At 38.5% G+C, this 18,867-nt stretch overlaps 1 protein-coding gene across 5 annotated transcripts in view; it reads right to left on the reverse strand.

The window, feature by feature from the left end:
* CMYA5 (cardiomyopathy associated 5) overlaps positions 1–18,867 on the reverse strand; it is a 59,160-nt gene that overhangs the window by 26,706 nt on the left and 13,587 nt on the right. For 4 of the 5 annotated variants that reach the window (XR_015793676.1, XR_015793675.1, XR_015793678.1 and 1 more), the window contains 3 exons: positions 10,237–17,995; positions 4,602–4,697; positions 2,571–2,804 (listed from right to left, as the gene is read on the reverse strand). Coding sequence is in view for 1 of the 5 variants with exons in the window: in XM_088129807.1 (XP_087985933.1) it covers positions 492–514; positions 2,571–2,804; positions 4,602–4,697; positions 10,237–17,995 (8,112 nt within the window). In the remaining 4 variants the exon portion in view is untranslated. Of the gene's footprint in view, positions 1–491; positions 515–2,570; positions 2,805–4,601; positions 4,698–10,236; positions 17,996–18,867 lie in introns of all 5 variants that reach the window. The other variant, XM_088129807.1, reaches the window with a different exon arrangement.

Consider the following 18,867-nt stretch of genomic DNA (forward strand, 5'->3'; position numbering starts at 1 on the left):
AATAACAGGACAAATCAAAGCTTAATTGGGATTGGAGCTTTCACTGGTCTAAATTTAATTATTTAACCAAACTAGCATTCAGGATCACTTTCATTAACGTTTCATCTAATATGGAAAGTAAATCAACAAAACCTGAATGCTCATGAATATTGACATTTTGCAGAATGCAACTGGAATTTTAAAATACATTTTATATAACCTCAATAAATACCAGCTTTGAAATGCTCTGCAGATGCTATTGAAAAAGAAATGGAATTGCATCATGCCTTATTTATTAGTATTTAAAAGATGAATTATAAAATTCATGCAGAATATGTCCAACTCTTGAGCTTCACTGCCAAGCACACCATTTTCTTTGTTTCTTCAAGACATTTCTAAAATGAGATATTTATACTGGCAACATGCCTCCAACAGACCTTGACAGGATTAAAGTATTAAAACATGCTCATCCTAATTCTCACCACAATGCATCAAAGCTACATTTCAGATACCTTTTATTTATTTCTTCAGATGACTAAAAGAGGGAAGAAAGGGATTAATTGATTCATGTTATTCAACATACTGCATATAAAACATGCAAGATTTTGTTTACTGATGCACTCCACATGTTGTACCAGAGCAGGGTTTCCAACTTTTTAGGAATTCTGTATATTTCTACCAGTACTTGAGCTCCAAGGTTGCAAAACTGAAGGAGAAACAGTATTGGGGTAATTCATACAGGGATCTGAACTGAATCATCACTACCAGCAACAGTTGAGCCTTGGCAAACTTAAGTTGCAGTATTCTATATTAAGAAGATTCCACCCACACATCCTTCAGCCTTCAACTTGAATGTATTTCATTTTACTTTTAATTATATACATTACAAGAGCATAGATCTAGATCATGCTTCCCAACCTGATGATCTCCAATTATGTTGGACTACAATGGTGGCTGGGAATTCTGGGAGTTGTAGCTAAACAGATGCCAAGTTGGAGAAAACAGCTCCTTCTTTGTCTGGGAAATGTGCATCTTAACTTGCCTAGAGTTTTGGAACATTGTTGTTGCTGCTGCTGTTGCTGTGACCAAGTGGTTACATATGTGCTTTCAGTGAGTGGTAACCATTTAGAGCAAGAAAGTTAAGTATTTAACATTGCAAACCTAAATCACCTAACGGCTGATCATTTCGGTTTTAACCCCACTGCCTGGTTGCCCTATGGCTAGAAGGAGCTGCAACCATTTCTGGAGGGCAGAAAGTGATTCTGTACTGGCTCATAAAAAGACGACCTTACTGAGGTGAGTCACAAAATCCCCTTGGTTTATCCATGATATTAATTTGCTTGACTTCCCTGAGGAAGAAAATTCATAACAATTATGAGATTTTTAGAGGAGAGCCCAGTGAGTCTTATGGTTTCTTACACTGTATGGTTTTGTTTTTGAGTTACTGAGGCATTGATCCAACCTGCCCTGATATCACACTGTATTTGTCATGTATAATCTGATTATGCTGATTCAGATGAGTAATATACCAAGATATGATTCCTCAGACATAAGCCCAATTGCAGCAAAAATCTAATTTCTCCCTGTCAGCTTTCCTTTAATTTGCAGCCTTTCCTTCTAAAAAATTTACGCCACTATAATTATTTACTCTTTACTCGCTGGAAGAGCTACTATAGTTCTGAACTGATGCTTAATTGGTCAATACTTTCTGCTTTTTAGGACAGGGAAGGTAACTGATTGGTTTTCCTTTACAAGTATGCCAACTGCTCCTCAAGATTTTTTACAGTCACAATTGCCAAAAGGGTACATTCAGGAATGGTGCAGCTACTAAAAAAAATAGAAAAAAAAATATATAGGGGTAATTGTATACAAAGGAATAAGGAGGAAATTACTAATTAAGATACAATAGTCCTAAAAAGGCATATTGCACAGAGCTTCTTTAAACATGGCACCAACCTCGGATGCTGGCATACTCTACAGTATGCTGTAACCAGATTAATAAAGGTATGGTTACCACAAGCTCGCTGCAAAAATTTGGACAGCAACAATGAGTCAGAAAAACACTTTGTTGTCATCCAGTGGTTGTCTGAATTTTTGCAGCCTGAGCTATATCAGATTACAAAGAAAATAAGCATAGGGACTTTCAGAAAGTGTCTGCCCTTAACCGATTCTGAAATCAAGCCCAGGATGGTCCCACCAAGTGCTTTTAGGAAGTCTGCAAGAACAACAGAAAAGAAACTCAGGAAAAGGCTATAGAAATGGAGACTGTATTACAAGCTTTTCTTAATTTGATGCCTTTGGCAGGACTGGGAATTCTAGGGGTTGTCACTCCTGCACATCTGAAGAGGACTAAGCTGGAAAAGGCTGTCTCATGGCAAAATCCTATGTGTATGATTTCAAAAATAAGCACCCTTGACTTCAGTGGGACTGATTTCTCATTTAATGTATAGAACTGAAGCCTTGAAGTTCTGTCCCAATCATGAGCCTGCTGAAAAGGTAATCTGCTTCCATGAAGAGCTATATAACAAAGAATATCAATAATAGAGTTATTTTTTCCGTGATCCCAAACTTTGGGAGCGTAATATACTTACCTTTAGGAAAGCAAAATCATCAATTTCTTCAGTTTCATTTATTATCATTTCTAGTGTCTCCTTTGCTGTATCAATATAGTCTTGAAAATTAACCATCTGTTCATAAAGATATTCCATTTTTGTGTTCTTTGCTTCTTCAAAATTCTGTGCCTTTTTATCATGGTGACCAAATACCATCTTGACCACATTTTCGTTTTGCTCTTCTAATAACTTTTCTTTTTCCTTACAGTTTTCCTAGGGATGAAGGCCAGAAGAAAACACAATATTCCAGCATGAAACATTACATGAAATTTCTTTGTAAATATGTCCCCTTTAGGAGATAAGATTTCTAGGCTACTTTTCCAGATAAAAGCCTTCAAAAGAATAAGCCACTATTGAGCATATTCAACAAAAATGAGCCTTCACAACTTAGGTATTTGGCTCCATTGTCAATGTGTTCTTACGGTCAAAAAGACCATTATATTGTGTCTTGTGAGGGTGGACCACAAGCTGTGGTCAAAAAAGTAAGATAACATCATAATGGTACAATCAAAGCTCTGCCTGGTTTTTATGTGTGTTGCACTAAGAAACAGGCAGTGCTTTGATCACATCATCACAAACACCATGTTGCCTTTTTTGACCACAGCCCGTGTCTTGCACTTCCATAACTGATAGAAGTTATGGCTTCACACTATGTCCAAAAGTTGTTACTGAAGAAATGACAGATGTAGAATAAATTTTATCTGACAAATAAATGATATTGAAAGTAGATTTACAACTGACAGGCCAAGAGAATGACTTGGAAAAGGATGTTTCACTGGATCTACAAAAGAAATTGGCTGATGTTTTAAAATTCAAAAAGGAAATATAAATGATAAACCAAGGGAATGACCTGAACATTTTTTCCTATTGGATTTACAAAAGAGGCTTGTTAAAGCCTTGAAGAACTCTGTGCAATGGGACAAAGAAGAAATGAAGAAAAATCAAATCCTACAACAATATTTTAATGAACTAAAGATTAAGACTGTTAGAAGTAAAAGGAAGGAATAAAAAGTTGGTTTATTTGATCAAGGCTAAAAGAAGATGTGTTGTTACTTCTGGCAACCCTTTATGGACTTTCTACTGACACCAGGACTGAAAAGATGATGCTTTATGGATTTGTCTATAGTTAAGGGATGGGATATGGGATGAGGAGATAATTGTTTGTAACCTTAGAGGGGGCAAAGAATCACTAAATTTGTTTATACTTATGATGAAGGTTGAAAGGCACTTCTTTATATATTTCTTCTTTATTTCTTCTTACTTTTTTATTTCTTCTCTCTCTCTTTCTTTTTTCTTGTACCTTTTATTCTTTCTTTCTATTCTCTTCTCTTTTTTAAAGTTTAGTTTGTATTAGATTTTACTATTATAATCAAAATTCTTAATAACAATATATATCCAGTGAAGAAGAGCTTCACACGTCTTGCTGAACAATAAGTCACTACCAAATGTATGATTACAATAGTATAAAAATCTAATAAATAAGTATGGAAATTACAATGGCTTGGTTCACACAACACTCTAAACCCAAACAAAACATACTACATTATGACTTAGTGTCTTATATGAACCCAGGAAAGACAGTCCTCATTTCTTTCCACAGCCCCCAATCAATCTTTCCTCAAGGCTAAATATACAGTAAACTAATTCCCTCTCTCTTCATAAGACTCTGTTTCCAGTGTGCTGAACTCATTCCAAGTTGTCCGAATCCTTTTTAAGTTGTGGTGCCCAAAGTGAGCATTATGCTCAACCAACAAAGAAGAGATAGTGCCCAAATGTGGAAGGTACAGTAACAGAAATTTTGGCTGGATTCATACAATCTGGTAAGCCACAAATAAGCAAGCCATAATATGACTTGAAGGGATGTGTGAACCCTGCATTGTGAGGCATGGGAAAAGCAAGCCATGACTCAGACAATGTCTGAACCAAGGCACTGAACAGCAAAGCAGTGCAGTGAGATTTATGCTTAACTTGACAACGGCACCCACTCAGAGGGCCCCTTGCCTGACTTACCTCGAGAGTGTTAAACAAAGCCTCTATTTCACTGACACATCCTTCAATTTTCAAAGATCTTTGTTGCAAAACATCTAGGAATCCATCCAGCTGACTCTGAAAGAGATAATATAATATTTATATTTTAAAAATCATAATTGCCTAAAAACGACCAGTTTATAATGTTCTTATGCGTAGGATTAAATGCTAAAAATTGTTTAAGCTTTCATGAAAAGGTTTCTCAAAAGCCATCATTGCATCATTGCTGCACAACAAGAGGCAGGTTCATTGTCCTGGGAGTCCTGAAGTCCCCACCTTGTAATTGAGGTCTGAATGAAATATGGTATTGACCCGAATAGCATAACTGCACACTTGCTTCCTAAGAAATTGGACTCATTGCCCTCAACAGACCTTACTGTTGGGCGGGGTATATCTCTCAGCCTTACTGGGTGGCATTTGACTAGTACATGAGCCACAATGCAAGATCAAGGGATTTAAGCAAACTATTATGAAGAATCTGATTGACAATAAGCTCCATTAAAAAGGAAATAAAATTTGTGCTTTCTACGTGCTTCCTTCCTTCCTTTATCTTGCTCAGAAGCTTTATCTGCTTAAGCCTATTTTCCCCAACCTAGTACTGTTAGCTCTCTTTCGAACAATTTATTAATTTATAAATTAATATCCTCAGAAAGCCCCCTGAAGTGTTTTGTAATGTGCACATTTAATTATATAGAATCAATTAAGTAGTCAATGTATATATCAAAAGCCAAGGGCCAAATCCCTCAAACCCATATCTGTCTTCAAACAACTGCCCAGGATTCTGTCAGACCGCCAGTTTTTAAATGCACCAGAGATTGATCCAGGCTGTTTTGACAGTTTTCAGATCTATTTGAACATTAGGATGCTCTGAGCACAGCATGTTTACACATTTACAAAGCTGTAGAACTCACAGTGAAGCACCAGCTATTAGCTGAGTCCAAGGCATTGTCAAACCATCAGTGCTTGTCAGCCAGTAATTGACCAGCTCTTCACCCTTTCAGTTCTGTGTCTAAATGAAAATCCTTTGCCCTCTTCACAAAACTAAATGGAAATAAGGGCTAGTATATCTCCTGTTTCTATCTACACTGTTGTGGCAAACTTCCATGGACACAGACTCCTAATGTTGATCAGCCGGTGTTTCTCAACCTTTAAGATGTGAATTCCCCAGCCAGCAGGAGTTGAAGTCCACACATCTTAAAGTTGCCAAGGCTGAGAAACTCTGTGATAAGCCAAGAGGGCTGCTGTGACTAGACCCCAAGAGCTGGGAGGAAGATGAGCCAGAGATCCCCGCCCCACTTCAAGTGAGAATACAGGCTGCCCTCTTAAGCACTTGTCTACAGTTTCTAAAATGGTATTCACTTCCTTGAAACAGCCCTTCTTCATCCACAGTATAACAGGAATAGATCAGATTGCACTGAGCTGCAAGCTCCCGCTTACAAGATCATGGGATCAACAGGCTGCTCATCTTGCTACACTACCTGGATTGTACCTTTACTGGAAGATTTTCATGTGTTTGCAAGTTTGGGGAAGTGAGCAGTTTTCTATTCTAGCTTTATCTAACAGTTTTCTGGGAGATCCTCTATATTACAGAAACGGATTAGGGGGAGGCTGTGGAAGGAAAGAGGGGCAGAACATTGTATATGCTTCCTTTAGATTGCAGGTGGTCTCTTTAATCAAATAAATGATATTTATTTTGTTATCTTTATCCCTAATAGGGTATCTGTCAAAGTGACACAGGTAAAAAAGGGGTGGTGCTTTGTATGTGCAGCCCTGGCTGCCATCTTGACTTTTTTTACCTCCCTTGCAGGCTCCCCTGATCCCTAATGTTGTTTGACTTGATTTTCCTCCTCTACTGTGACACTCCTCCTGCTGTGACAAAATTGCACTTCAAAAAATGGAGACAATGCTCATGGAGTACAGCTATTTTTTTCAACGTCTCCTCCTTGACCTTCCTTCAGAATATTTGACCATCTGTCTGCAAGTAGTTTGCAGACAGGTGGCTTTGACAGAAATCAGATATCACTATCTACCTAAAAGTTTAGGCTTTGAAACTGGCATATGTGACAACTCTGAATTATAGAAATGCATACAGCAAAATGTAACATTACACTCCAATGAATACATGTTTTAGGTGGAAACATTTGATTTTAAAGAACATCCACTCTTAGCAGCTTATTACACTGAGCACATTCTGTAGCTGACAAAAGCCAAAATGGTTAGCCTCAGTTACCTGCACATATTTTTACAGAAGGATATGATCACATGTGAATACAGTAGTAGAAATGAAGCAGAAATGCCATAAAGATGATCTTTCTGCCTGGTGGAGCAACACTCATGGAGGAAAGTTTATTGCAGAGCAAGAATTCATTTCTGGCTCTCCTTCTAAGCTGCAGGGCCAAAGGCTGATGTCACAGAATGTCCTTGGGTCCTTTGACTGTCAAGAAACCAGCCTAGAGACAATTCCAAGGCCTATGACTCTGCTGATATTCTTAGCTGCTTAGCTGCTTATCATCCACCACTGTAGTATGGAAAAACCACCTTGCCCCAAGCTGGATCCTTTCATATGAGTTAGAGTACAACTCCCATAATTCTAGTGAACATAATCCAATGGTTTGGAATTATATCTGCTGCGGGCACCAGATTTGGAAGACTGTTATATAAGCCAGGACAGCAGCAATCTCTAATAAAAAACAAAAACAAGGAGCATTTTGCAATGAATATGAACATGTTCCATCTGATTAACACATTGTTTGCTGGAGTAAATGGGCATGGAAAGGGATGTGAGACAGCTGGGTGTAGAGCCATGGTGTCAGCTTAAGAAACTCCATTCATATTCCAGTTTTTAAAGGAGTTCACTAAGTTCTTCAAATAGTCATTAAGCCAGGATCGGGCACTAAGGTAAGTAACTGAAAATGTCCAAGCTCTTGATGTTTACTTGGACTTCGTTCTTCTGCAGCTGGTGTTGTGCTGTGTTATGCTTTTAATTGTTTTAAGGTATATTGCAAGCCAATCAGAAAGGTTATCTTCTTGGGTGGCTTTATGTCAGAATTAAATAATGTTAAGCAAAAAATACCTGGGACTAGCATTTAGGAATATATTTCCTAGTTTAAATATCCTCATCACTATTGCTTACCTTTAAAGTCCAATATAGTTTGAGTCCTGTGACATGATGGGATATGGTATGGCATAACAAGGTACCCTAAGGTGGTGTTTCTCAACCTTGGCAACTTTGAGATGTGTGGACTTCAGCTCCCAGAATTCCCCAGCCAGCATGCAGGTTGAAAAACACTGCCCTAAAGCATCTGGTAAAATGACTCCATGGTAACATGCCAGAGTAGATGGAATATATTTTTTGTATTTTTTTTTTTTAAAAGTTACTCCCATATAACCCTTCTTATACAATAGGCACAACTGGTGAAAACCAATCAGCACCTTTAATTTGTCCATCACACTCTATAAAGCTGAAAATAGTGCTAGGAAGGAAGGAAGGCAGACAGACTTGCCTAACAACCTTCAAGCAGAAGGCCCAGATTATCTTTCTCTGACTATATCTCTGCAATGAAATCTGAAAAATGCTGAAATCCAACAATGTATGCTAGCAGATAGTACCTACCTCTTTCATCTGACTGGGGCTTCTAGAATCCTCTTTTGGTACTACTCTACTTTTCATATTTTACTATACTATGCTATATTATACTGCATTGTACTGCATTACACTATCCTATGGTATTTAATGTCCAAGTAGCAAATATTTCTGGGGTAGTTTACAGATATTAAAACCCTGGATAGATGGATGGATGGATGGATGGATGGATGGATGGATGGATGGATGGATGGATGGATGGATAATACGATATCTTTCATACAGTTCATATAGATACCAAAAGGCCACAGAAAATTAATAAACATACTCAAATTAAATGCTTTGTCCAGAAAAAGGCGGGGAAGGGTGCCATACTTTGGCATCTGAACTGATGAAGTGAAGATGCTGTGAAGATTTCCTTAAGGACTGCATTCTACAGATGAGGACCCCTATAGAGAAAAATCTTTCCCTCTCATATTATTGTGAGAAATATCTAGAGAAGAGCCCCCAATATTTATCTAAACAGTCAGGCAGAAACAGACTCTCTCTCTCTCTCTCTCTCTCTCTCTCTCTCTCTCTCTCTCTCTCTCTCTCTCTCTCTCTCTCTCTCTCTCTTTTTGGTCACTCTTCAGTACTGAAAATCCTTGCTATACTGCTTAAAACTCTTTTAAAATCCCTTAATATGAAAAAAAAAAAATGCTAGGGGTTTTGTTTGCTCTTTCATCTTGTTTTTGACTGAATCATTCAGGTATAGCAAACTTTGGGGTGAAACCCTCTGCAATTATGCTGACACCTTTCTAGAAAATAAATATGGTCAGCATCTTACCATCTGGGATTGTATCAAATGGTATATTTACATTAACAGAAAACAAATGCAGTTGCACAAGATTTTCAAGATCTCCCCCACCCATCTCCTGTTCTGAAGAGCTGACCTTGAGAGTCAAAAGTTGTCATTATGCAAGTTCTTTGGATCTAGTTTTTAAAAAGGGATATGCAAATGCCAGTTTCTCCCAAGGGGTACCTAAGTAAAATATGTGCAATGGTAGGCCATACAAAATAAACCATGTGCAAAAAGTTCAGCAAAGGGTTGAAAGTTTTTGGTCAAGAGTTAAACAACTTGGAAATCAACACTCCAAACTAAGGATCACAACAGATATCACATGGAACACTTGGGATCAGATTCTGAGATTTTCCGATTTTATAAAGAAACATAGCGATGTTCTAATTCTGGGAGATGTAGCGTTTCCCATTACCTGTCTTCCTTTCTCAACAAAAAAAGAGAGAGAACCTCAAGTTCCTGGGAAACAAATAGGGATTGTGGAAATACACCACTTGCTTCTGTGAGCCATTTCAAGTAGAACAGTTATAGTACGAGGCATGCTGTGGGTCCCATCTGCTAGAGAATTACATTTGGCGGGTCCCAAGAGGTGGGCCTTCTCTGCCATGGTGCCCACCTTGTGGAATCTTCTCCCCCAGAAGTGAGATTAGCTCCATCCCTCTTAACATTCTGCAAGTCCCTCAAGACCTGGCTATGTGATCAGGCCTGGAGGTCCCAGGGGACGGGGGAGATTTTGTGATGGCTCCCTTATTAATATTACCCCCTCCTGTTTTGGGTGCTTTTATAGCTATTTTTACTTGTAATTGTTTTTTTTTTATGTATTTATTCTTTTTAATTGTTGTACGCTGCCCAGAGAGTCACTTTTATGTGAGATGGGCGGCTGTATAAATATGATAAATAAATAAATGCCTCCAAGTCAATTATGCATCCTATTAAGCATAAGAGCCTGTCTTATATTACTGATAATTCATCTTGTAATGCAGGAATAAGCATGTTGGTGCCCTCAGATGTTCTGGATTGCATTTAGCTTCAATACCTTGTCAACGTCCATGTTGCCTGGAGCCAATAGGCATTGAAGGCCAAAACTTCTAGAGGGCATTAGATATTTATTGCTACTTTTTGTTTATTTTAGTGAAACACTAATATATGTCAGTGAGAACAAAGAGCAGTATAACTGCATATTTTTAACATCTTACCTTTAACACAGTCACAGCTGTCCCCAAATCAGCTACATTGTGGTATTTATGCTCCTCAAAAAGCTTATCCTCAGAGGAGATGGGACGTTTACACTGGTAGCAATATGTATCCAAATGTGCTTGATCAACTTCTTTCTGTAGAAATTCACATTCTGATACATTTCTTTGTAGCATTTCAAGATCAAGGGATTCAGCCCCTTTTTCTTCAGTATACATACTTGCCTCTCTTTCATTCACAAATTCATAAGTATCACTAATGGAATCTAGGGATTTTTGATCATCGAACAGTTCTTCGGGCACTGTTTCTGAAGAGACTTCTTCCTGAAATACATCATCACGGCTAACCACTTCATAGTTCAAGAGCTCAGCTAGATCTTCATCAATGTCACTGTCCTCTTCCTCTTTTATCGAGTATAATGGATAGGTATCAAAATCATGCGACAAAAGAGAATAGTCAACTTCCTCAAATGGATTATCAGATTTTGCTTCTGTTGCTAACTGGTCTGCTGTTTCGGTGTCATATTGTGTTAGATCCTGGGCATTATTTTCTCCAATTCTGTTCTCAAATTTTTGCACTTCAGTATCCCAACATGGAAGATCCTTGTGATCTAAAACCTGCATATCTTGTGCTGTGGGCTCAGCTAAAAAGTATGTATCTTCTAGTTGTCTCTCACTTTGCCTATCAGTATGACTGAACACTTCAAGAGACTGTGCATTTTTTTCTGCAGGCTTTACAACTACATCTTCATCCATTCCATGAACTTCTGTTATTTCAGATTGTTGATTTTGGGTGACTGCAAACTCGGCAGCATTCTTTGATTCGTCTTGCCCAGATGGTTCAGTCTGATATACAGTTGCTGCATAATTAAGTATTGGACTAGACTCCTCATCACTTGTTTCTTCTGGTACCAATTGGCCTGTCTCTTCAGACAAGGATTGTTCTTCTCTTCTCTGATCACTATCATCACTGCTGGCACCTGAGCTATAGAACCCCCTTCCAAAAGGAATTGCATGTGTTGGTTGACAAATCTCAATTTTTATGTCACTCACAATCTCAGTTGCCCTGTTTGTAAGTATATCACTCGGACATTCCTCCACTTGGGCAGATAGATCAGGTTGAATACCTACAGGCTCGTACATTTTTTCATTTGGTTCATAGACATCGTCTATGACTTTTGGTTGGGTTAAAGTTTCCTCATTAATAGGCTGACCTTTTAAAATGTCTTCCTTCTTGGATTCTTCCATGTTATTTGGAGTGTAATCTCTGGGAATGTCCTTCTCCAGATACATTCCAATACCATCATCAGGAACATGATCTTTAATATGAAAAGGCAGATCAGTATCCTTCACTTCTTTACATTTGTGGCTAGGTTTTTTAGAATCTCCCACTGCTTCTTCATATAAATCTTTACATAAAAATGCCAAGGCAGGTGGCAGCTCTAGAACCTCAGAGTCTACTTCAGCCATTGGCAAGGAAGCACCTGGAGATTGGGACAACTCATCTTTCTCAGAATGAAATAAGACTGCATTAGTATCTACTAAGTTAAATTCATGCTCTGTGTTTTTATCATCATCCCTAACAGCATCAGTCATTTCATTTTCATTTGCTGTTTTTGAAATGTCTTCATGGGTAGCTGTTGTATTTTCTTTTTCTATCATTCCATTGTCTCTTTCTAATAAAGATAACTCCAAAATCTTCTCTGAGTTTGCTGCTGGATATGTAGCTTCCACATATTGTTTATTTATATCACCAAATGGTCTCTGAGCCTCCTGAATAGACTTTTCTTTTCCTGTTTGGGTGAAAGATGTATTATCAATCAAAGTGTACGTTTCAACATAATCAATATTGGTGTTATTAAAAATACTATCATCCTTGTTTTCTGGAATAACCCAAACCTCTTTTTCAGTTTCTGTGCTTTCCTTGATATCTTTTTCTTTGTCAAGTTCCTTTGATTCATTTTCTGTCTTTTCGGCGTGATCTACCTTTAAGTCCTCTGAACATTTTCCACTTGGTTTGTAGACTGAAGGTTCATTATCAACAACCACATCTCTAGCATCATTAAATGCTTTTGTTTCCAACAATGAAATGGTTTCTACTGCCTCTGGTATAAGCTTTTTTCTATCAACAGAGGAAATGAGAGAAGCATTCGTTTTCACAACTTCACAACTTCCAGAAATATTAACTGTGTCTTTTCCTTGGTCAAGATTAAGAGTGGATATGCCTTCTTCTCTCAGTTTCTCTTGATCTTTGAATTCCTTTTCTTTGCATAAATGGTTTTCAGGCACTTTCAAAGTACCCTCCATGCTAGGCAAATGCTCTGTTTCTTTTGTTTTTGAAAGATGTTCTGTACTAATGACCCTGTCTACCTGGGGCTCTGATTCAAAATGTTCTGATTCAAAATGTGTTGGAGGAGATTCAGTTTTCCTCTCCGTCATTGCATTTTTCTCAGGAAGGACAGTTGAACCATTTATTAAGTCAGCTTCCCCAAAAGGAGATTGAGTATCTAAATTCTGTTTTTCTGAGGCCTGGGGAAAAAAAATATCTATCACTTTTGCCTCAGAAAGAAGGAATGCAGCAATTGACATGGGTTCTTCTGGCATCACCTTTGCTATTATAGGTGTGCAAGGCTGCTTTTCTTCTTTCTTTTCTTCATAAACTGGATCCAATGTAACAGAGCTGGATGGGCTCAACAAAGATGTTGAGACTAAAGATGGATATGAATTCTCTTCTGTCTCTTTCACTTTCTTAGTGAGAATAGATGAAATGAGTGGTTCTTGTTCAGAAGTCTGATTTTGTTCCTCAAATGAACAGAGTTCTGATTTTTTTGAATCAGATAAATCTAAATGCCTTGTATCCAGGGGTGTGGTGAATGATGGATGCTGGACTTGTTTCATTTCATTTACTGACAAAACAGATGGTTTACATTCTATCTGAGCAGCTTCAGACCATGTTGTCTGAATTTCTTGTTTCTCTGCATCATCCATCAACTGTGATAATATAGAAACACCAGAATCCACTTCTCCAGTTGTAGGCAAGTAATCCTCTTGTTCTTGGGGACTTATATCAGCCAACTGGGATGAATCTTGAAGAGTTACAGAACAGTAAAGTTGAATTTCTTCCAGTTGTGATTCTTTTACTGGTTGCAAGAAATTGTCATCTTTTAATGGATCATCCTGCTCCTTTGAACATTCAATCTCAGAAGTTATTCCTTCTTGATCTTCTTTTTCTTCCTGGTGATATAATATTTCTTGAGGTACAGTGGGAGGTGAACATAGAAGAGTTTCTTGCTTGGGTTTTTCTTCAGTGGAATTCAATAAAGTCAAATCTTCCAACTCTGGCTGCAATGCCACAGGACCTTGTAGCTTGCTATCCTGGCTCCTGTTTTCAGAATGTGGAATAACAAGCAAATGAGACTGTGTATCTTCCATATTTGCTTTCCCAGCAGCCACATCCACTGGTTCTTCATTGAAAACTGAATGAGACCAGACTTGTTTCTCTTCTTCAGAAGCACCATAAGATGAAATAGGTTCAACAGAAACCTGTTCTGCCGACAAAGCTGAAGAAAAAGGAGATCGTTCATTTATTTCTCGAGATGTAGCATCATCTAGAATGGATCCAGATTCCTCTGACACAATCTTTGTGGCCATGGATGAATGCAGTGGTTCTTTCCTGACCTCCTTTATAGAGGAAGTTGTAAAGAATGGTAAATCTGACAATACTTCTTGAGACTCAGGGAAAGGGAGATTATTTTTTCCTATCTCAGTTTTGTCCGTAGGTTCTGAAGAAAGAACATTTGATTGCTGTGAGGCTGGTACTGAACTTCCTACTGACTCTGTAAGTATTGCCTGGGGCTTTGTTTTATCAGGAACAAATGATAAAATTAATGGTGGTGATCCAGATGCCTCATTTAATGCATTAGACAAATCATTTTGATTTCCCTGTGTTTCTGAAGCAGAACCTTTTAATTTGGTTGTTGGAATTATGGGTGCACAACATTCAGTTTCTTCCCTCTCTTTTTTGGATGATAGTGGCTGTTCATCTTCTGATTCTGCAGTTACATATATAGGCATTGGAAGGCCTTCTCCTTCTGTGCTTGGAACTGGAAAGGATACATCTAAATGCTTTCCCAATTCAGACATGAAGTGCATCCTATTTGTGTGGTGTGTCTCCAACTGTGCAGTTATAGGTTCAACTGCTTGTTTTGCCAGGTGCTTTGATTCTGGATCAGCAATGCCATTGTCTTCTGCATCAGCCTTATTGAGTTGTGGGCTTAAAAGTCCTGTATCCTGGGCTGCAGTTCGTGAAATACCTTGATTTTCTTGCGTATCCATTGAATAAACTAACTGAGATAAAGCCTGCCTGGTTGCAGGCAAATGGGACTGGATTCCATGTATCTCCTTTTCTTCTCCTAACTGCACTGTATCTAGTTCCGTGGGTAGAAGTGTTTGTGATAAATGCTGAAGAGTTTGCTGCTGAATAGCATCTATCCGTGATGACTCAAAACCAGGATGCAATGAATCAGGATGCAACGGCTTAGTGGTAGGTTTATCAGGTTGCATAATGTTCTTATGTATTTCATCGACAGAATGCAACGGAGTTGTTCCTTCCAGCTGGGATGAGACAATAGAATTCTGCTGTGTAAAATGCTTTTTTGATTCAGACTCCAATGAATGCGCCAGTAGGTCTTCACTTATTGCACAAGAGGATTTATCTTGTTTCTCAAAATCTGACTGTGCTTTTTTAGCTGGGTGCAGCTGATTTTCTAAATTCAATTCTTCACCTGGGTGTTGTGCAGACAAAGTTGGAAAAAGTTGCCCTGTTTTTGTATCTGTGGCAACTTCTGGCTCCCTTGATTTAGATACTAATTCTTTTGACAGAACTTCTGTGGGTGACAAGGACTGGTTTTCTTCTTTTGTTATTTCAGCATTTTGGAAAGGCACAGTAGGAAATGATGCTTCTGCTGTCACAGGAGTCACCTCTGTAGAATCAGACAGATTGCTTTGTTTTTTCATTTGTTGAACCAGGCAAGGCATATCAGAGTTTGGCTGTTCAGGCAATGGTGCAGCAGTCTTTAGCAAGGGTGGCTGTGTTCCATGCTTTTCCACACTGGCAGTGAGAAGAGATGAAGTAGATAGCAACTGCTCTGATGAAATGAGTGGCCCAGTAACTTTGTCATTGAGAAGCAATATCTCTTTAGGTCCATGTGGTGCTTTTATGGACTGAGAGATAACAAGATGTTCTGGTTCTGACTGTGCTGGTGCCGTAGAATGTAGCTGAGTCTCTTCTTCCTGTGCATCTGGAATTGAGAGTGTGGAATCTGGATACCAAGATTCTGTTGAGGCAACCTGAGTCTCTGCTTTGTCTCTTAGGTGAAATACAACAGGATGTTTTGCTTCTATCAAGGTGGTCAGAGATGGCTGAGTCTGAGCTGCTTGCCTTGCCAAGTCTGATTTTAATTTCTCTTCTCTTTTGGGCTCTTTGTCAACCATAAAACAGGAAAACTCTGAAGGTCCAGAGGGTTCTTCAATAGTTTTATAGATTTCCTGTGTCATGGAAGCTAGATCAGGTGCAGGTTCAGTTTCTTGACCTTCTGATTTGTGGACCAAAGGAAGATGGCCTGACTTTTTTTGGAAAAGCATGGTTAATTGATCCTCCACCTTTTCTTTGTCTGAATAGTCCCATGACAACTGTTCTGTTTCTTGCTTTTCTCCTTCTGTAAGAACAGATGGTAATCTTGGCTTTTCAGGGACGGCATTTTTGGCTTCAGTTGAATAAAGAGGAGACATTTGTTTCCCTGCTTCTCCAACAGAATGTTCCAACGGTGTGCCACTGACTTCCATTTCTGAAGGAATTGTGGAATCCCTAACTTGATTTCTAATTTCAGCTAAGTCAGACACTTCAGGCTCACCAAGCCTTGCTGCTAAATGAGATGCAGGTTCAGTTTCACAAGCTTCTGCTTTGTGGTCCAGACACCCAAACAAGGCTAGCTGGTCTGACTTTGTTTCAAAAGGTATAGTTAATTTGTCCCGTACCCTTTTCTTTTCTGAATACTCCCTGGCCAGCTCTTCTGTTTCTTGCTTTTCTCCTTCTTTAACAGAAGATTGTAATCTTGCCTTTTCAGGGATGCCATTTTTGGTTTCAGTTGAATAAAGAGGAACAGCTTGCTTCTCTGCTTCTTCAACAGGATGCTCCAAGGGTGTACCTTTGACTTCCATTTCTGAAGGAGTTGTGGACTCACTAACTTGATTTCTAATTTCAGCTAAATCAGACACTGCAGGTTCACCATGCATAGCTGGTAAATCAGATACAGATTCAATTTCTTGAGTTCCTGATTCCTGAACCAAAGACAACAAGGGTAGCTGGTCTGACTTTGTTTGGAAAAGTGCAGTAAATTGCTCCTCCATCCTTTCTTGCCCAAAGGGTGTACCTTTGACCTCCAGTGGTGAAGGAATTGTAAATTTCATAGATTGATTTGTAATTTCAGTTAAGTTAGACCTTTCAGGTTCACAGGGAGTAGCTGTAATATTATGAGGGTATTGCACATGTTGAATTGAAGTTTCTGATAGCACTGTTCTAGTTGAGTCAGACTGATTTTCTGCTTCTTTTGCAACATAAGGAAGAAACTCAGCAGGAACAGGGGAACAAGGCTGAGCTATTTCCTTCTCTGACAGTGGCCTCACTTCTTTTAATATATTAGAAACCCCCAAGGCCATTGGTGAATGAGCCTGAATTTCCCTTTTTTCTATTTCATCAACAAAGTTGAATGATTTTTCCGGTGTGGTATTTGATGTATTGGGAGAAAGAGACTGTTTTTCCCTTTTTTCCCTTTTGTCAGACTTAGCTGGTTGAATCAGTTCAGGGAGTGACGTCTGAGTTGCAGGTGAATATTGTTTAGTTTCTGGCTTCTTTGCTTTGTCAGCAAGGTTTGTTGAAATTTTTGGTAGCTTTTCTGAAGGCTTATTTTGCAATTTAGGAAGATACGAATGCTGTGGTTGCTTCTGCTCTTTGCTGTAAAGTGCAGACTTCGGCCTTTTTGTCTCTACATGCCTGAGATTATAACCTGGAACTTCCTTCTTGCTATCCTTCTGTACAGTGTTTTGTTCAACATGCCGTAAAGATACAGATATGCCTCGTTTGGAGAATACCTTGGGTGGTTCTCTTGGCTTCTTGACAACCTCTGAAGGTGGAGGCAAATCTTTATTGTTTACCCTTCGGAAAATCTTTTTATTTCTTTCTTCCAATACAGCAGTGATTTGAAGAATCCTGGCTCTTACTGTTCCTTTGAGAGGAAGCTCCCCTTTTTTCATCAAAGCATTTTCTTTCTCCTCTGACACTGAAGTCACTACTTCCTGTGTGATTTGAACCAAATAGTCTTTAATCTTAGAAGGTTGTACTTGCGAGGGCCATGATTGTGGATCAGTTCGATCAAATTCTCTTTCTTCAGCTTTTCCCAGCGCTGACCTCCTAGAAAAATCACATTCTTGGCTGCCTGTTCCTATCTTCTCATTTGGTGTCTGATGTGTTGAGTTGCTTGGTATTTCCTGCATGGTCTTTCTCTCTTCCATCAGAGAACAGTCAGTGTATGAGTTTTCCATACTGTATACCCCAGATGTGATGCTTGTTTCTGAGGCATGGGATGTGGAACATCTACTTGAATTGGTCTCCCATGCCAAGCTACGTTCTTCACCTGGAACAGCGTCCATAGCATCAGACAACTTGGATTTCATCTCTTCATTCTGGTTATATTTTTTAAAACTGCTAAAGAAATAAATATTAAGAAACTATAACATTCTTTAATAAAAACAAGAATAACTAAATAATAAAATATATAACAACAATTACTTTTTAATGTTCTAAACCTGTTTCGCAAGATAGTACTGGGGCTGAAAATCTACTGTGTTTTATATTAAGCTGCCGCAAGAATGCAGGTTGTTGGACTACTGTTACTAAAACTTAACCTATCTAAATTTAAGATAGGGGTAAAACTTGTCCTTATAATCCAAAATTGATTATGCTGAATTTGTATATGTGTCAGAGAGAGAGGGAAATATTTTTATGCTCCCTGGGCCAGATTTCAGCAGTAAATTTCAGTCTCTTGACTTCATACTGCTTAACTGGGCTGCTAAGCTCAGACTTGGAGAAAATTCTTAAACACAATCTAGTGTGTGTGGCTAAATAAGAATCTTTATTCCAAATTAGAAGAAACCACATTGAGCAGCTGATTGTCCTCTGTCAGTGGGAGGGTCCCAGTTCCTTTCTTATACCCAGAGCAGTTTAAACCTATTGCTCCTTCTTCCAACCTTTCCCCCGTGTTTCATAGCCTTGAAGATGAATGCTTGGTGGTTATTGACAAAATTCATAACTTTCTCCTGCTGGCTCTTGCCTTACCATTCACAAGGGTCATGCTTTAAATAATGTCTGTTATAGAAAGGTGCAAAAAGTTTCAAATTTGAAATATTTTGAGCTAATACTGTCAATAAGATCAGAGATTTGTTGAACATTTTCAATGAACTAAGAATAGCTGTTTCAAGCTCAAATGGCCTAATTTGGGCTCAAAATGGGCCATTATGAACTCAGAAGTCTTTGAATTCAAAATATTTTGCAGCCTCTAATATGCTCTAAGTTTTGAT

The sequence above is a fragment of the Python bivittatus genome, unplaced genomic scaffold (genome assembly GCF_059951505.1).
Source record: "Python bivittatus isolate LINGU-HERP-01145 unplaced genomic scaffold, Pbiv_v1 ctg000850_np1212, whole genome shotgun sequence".
Classification (NCBI taxonomy): domain Eukaryota; kingdom Metazoa; phylum Chordata; class Lepidosauria; order Squamata; family Pythonidae; genus Python; species Python bivittatus.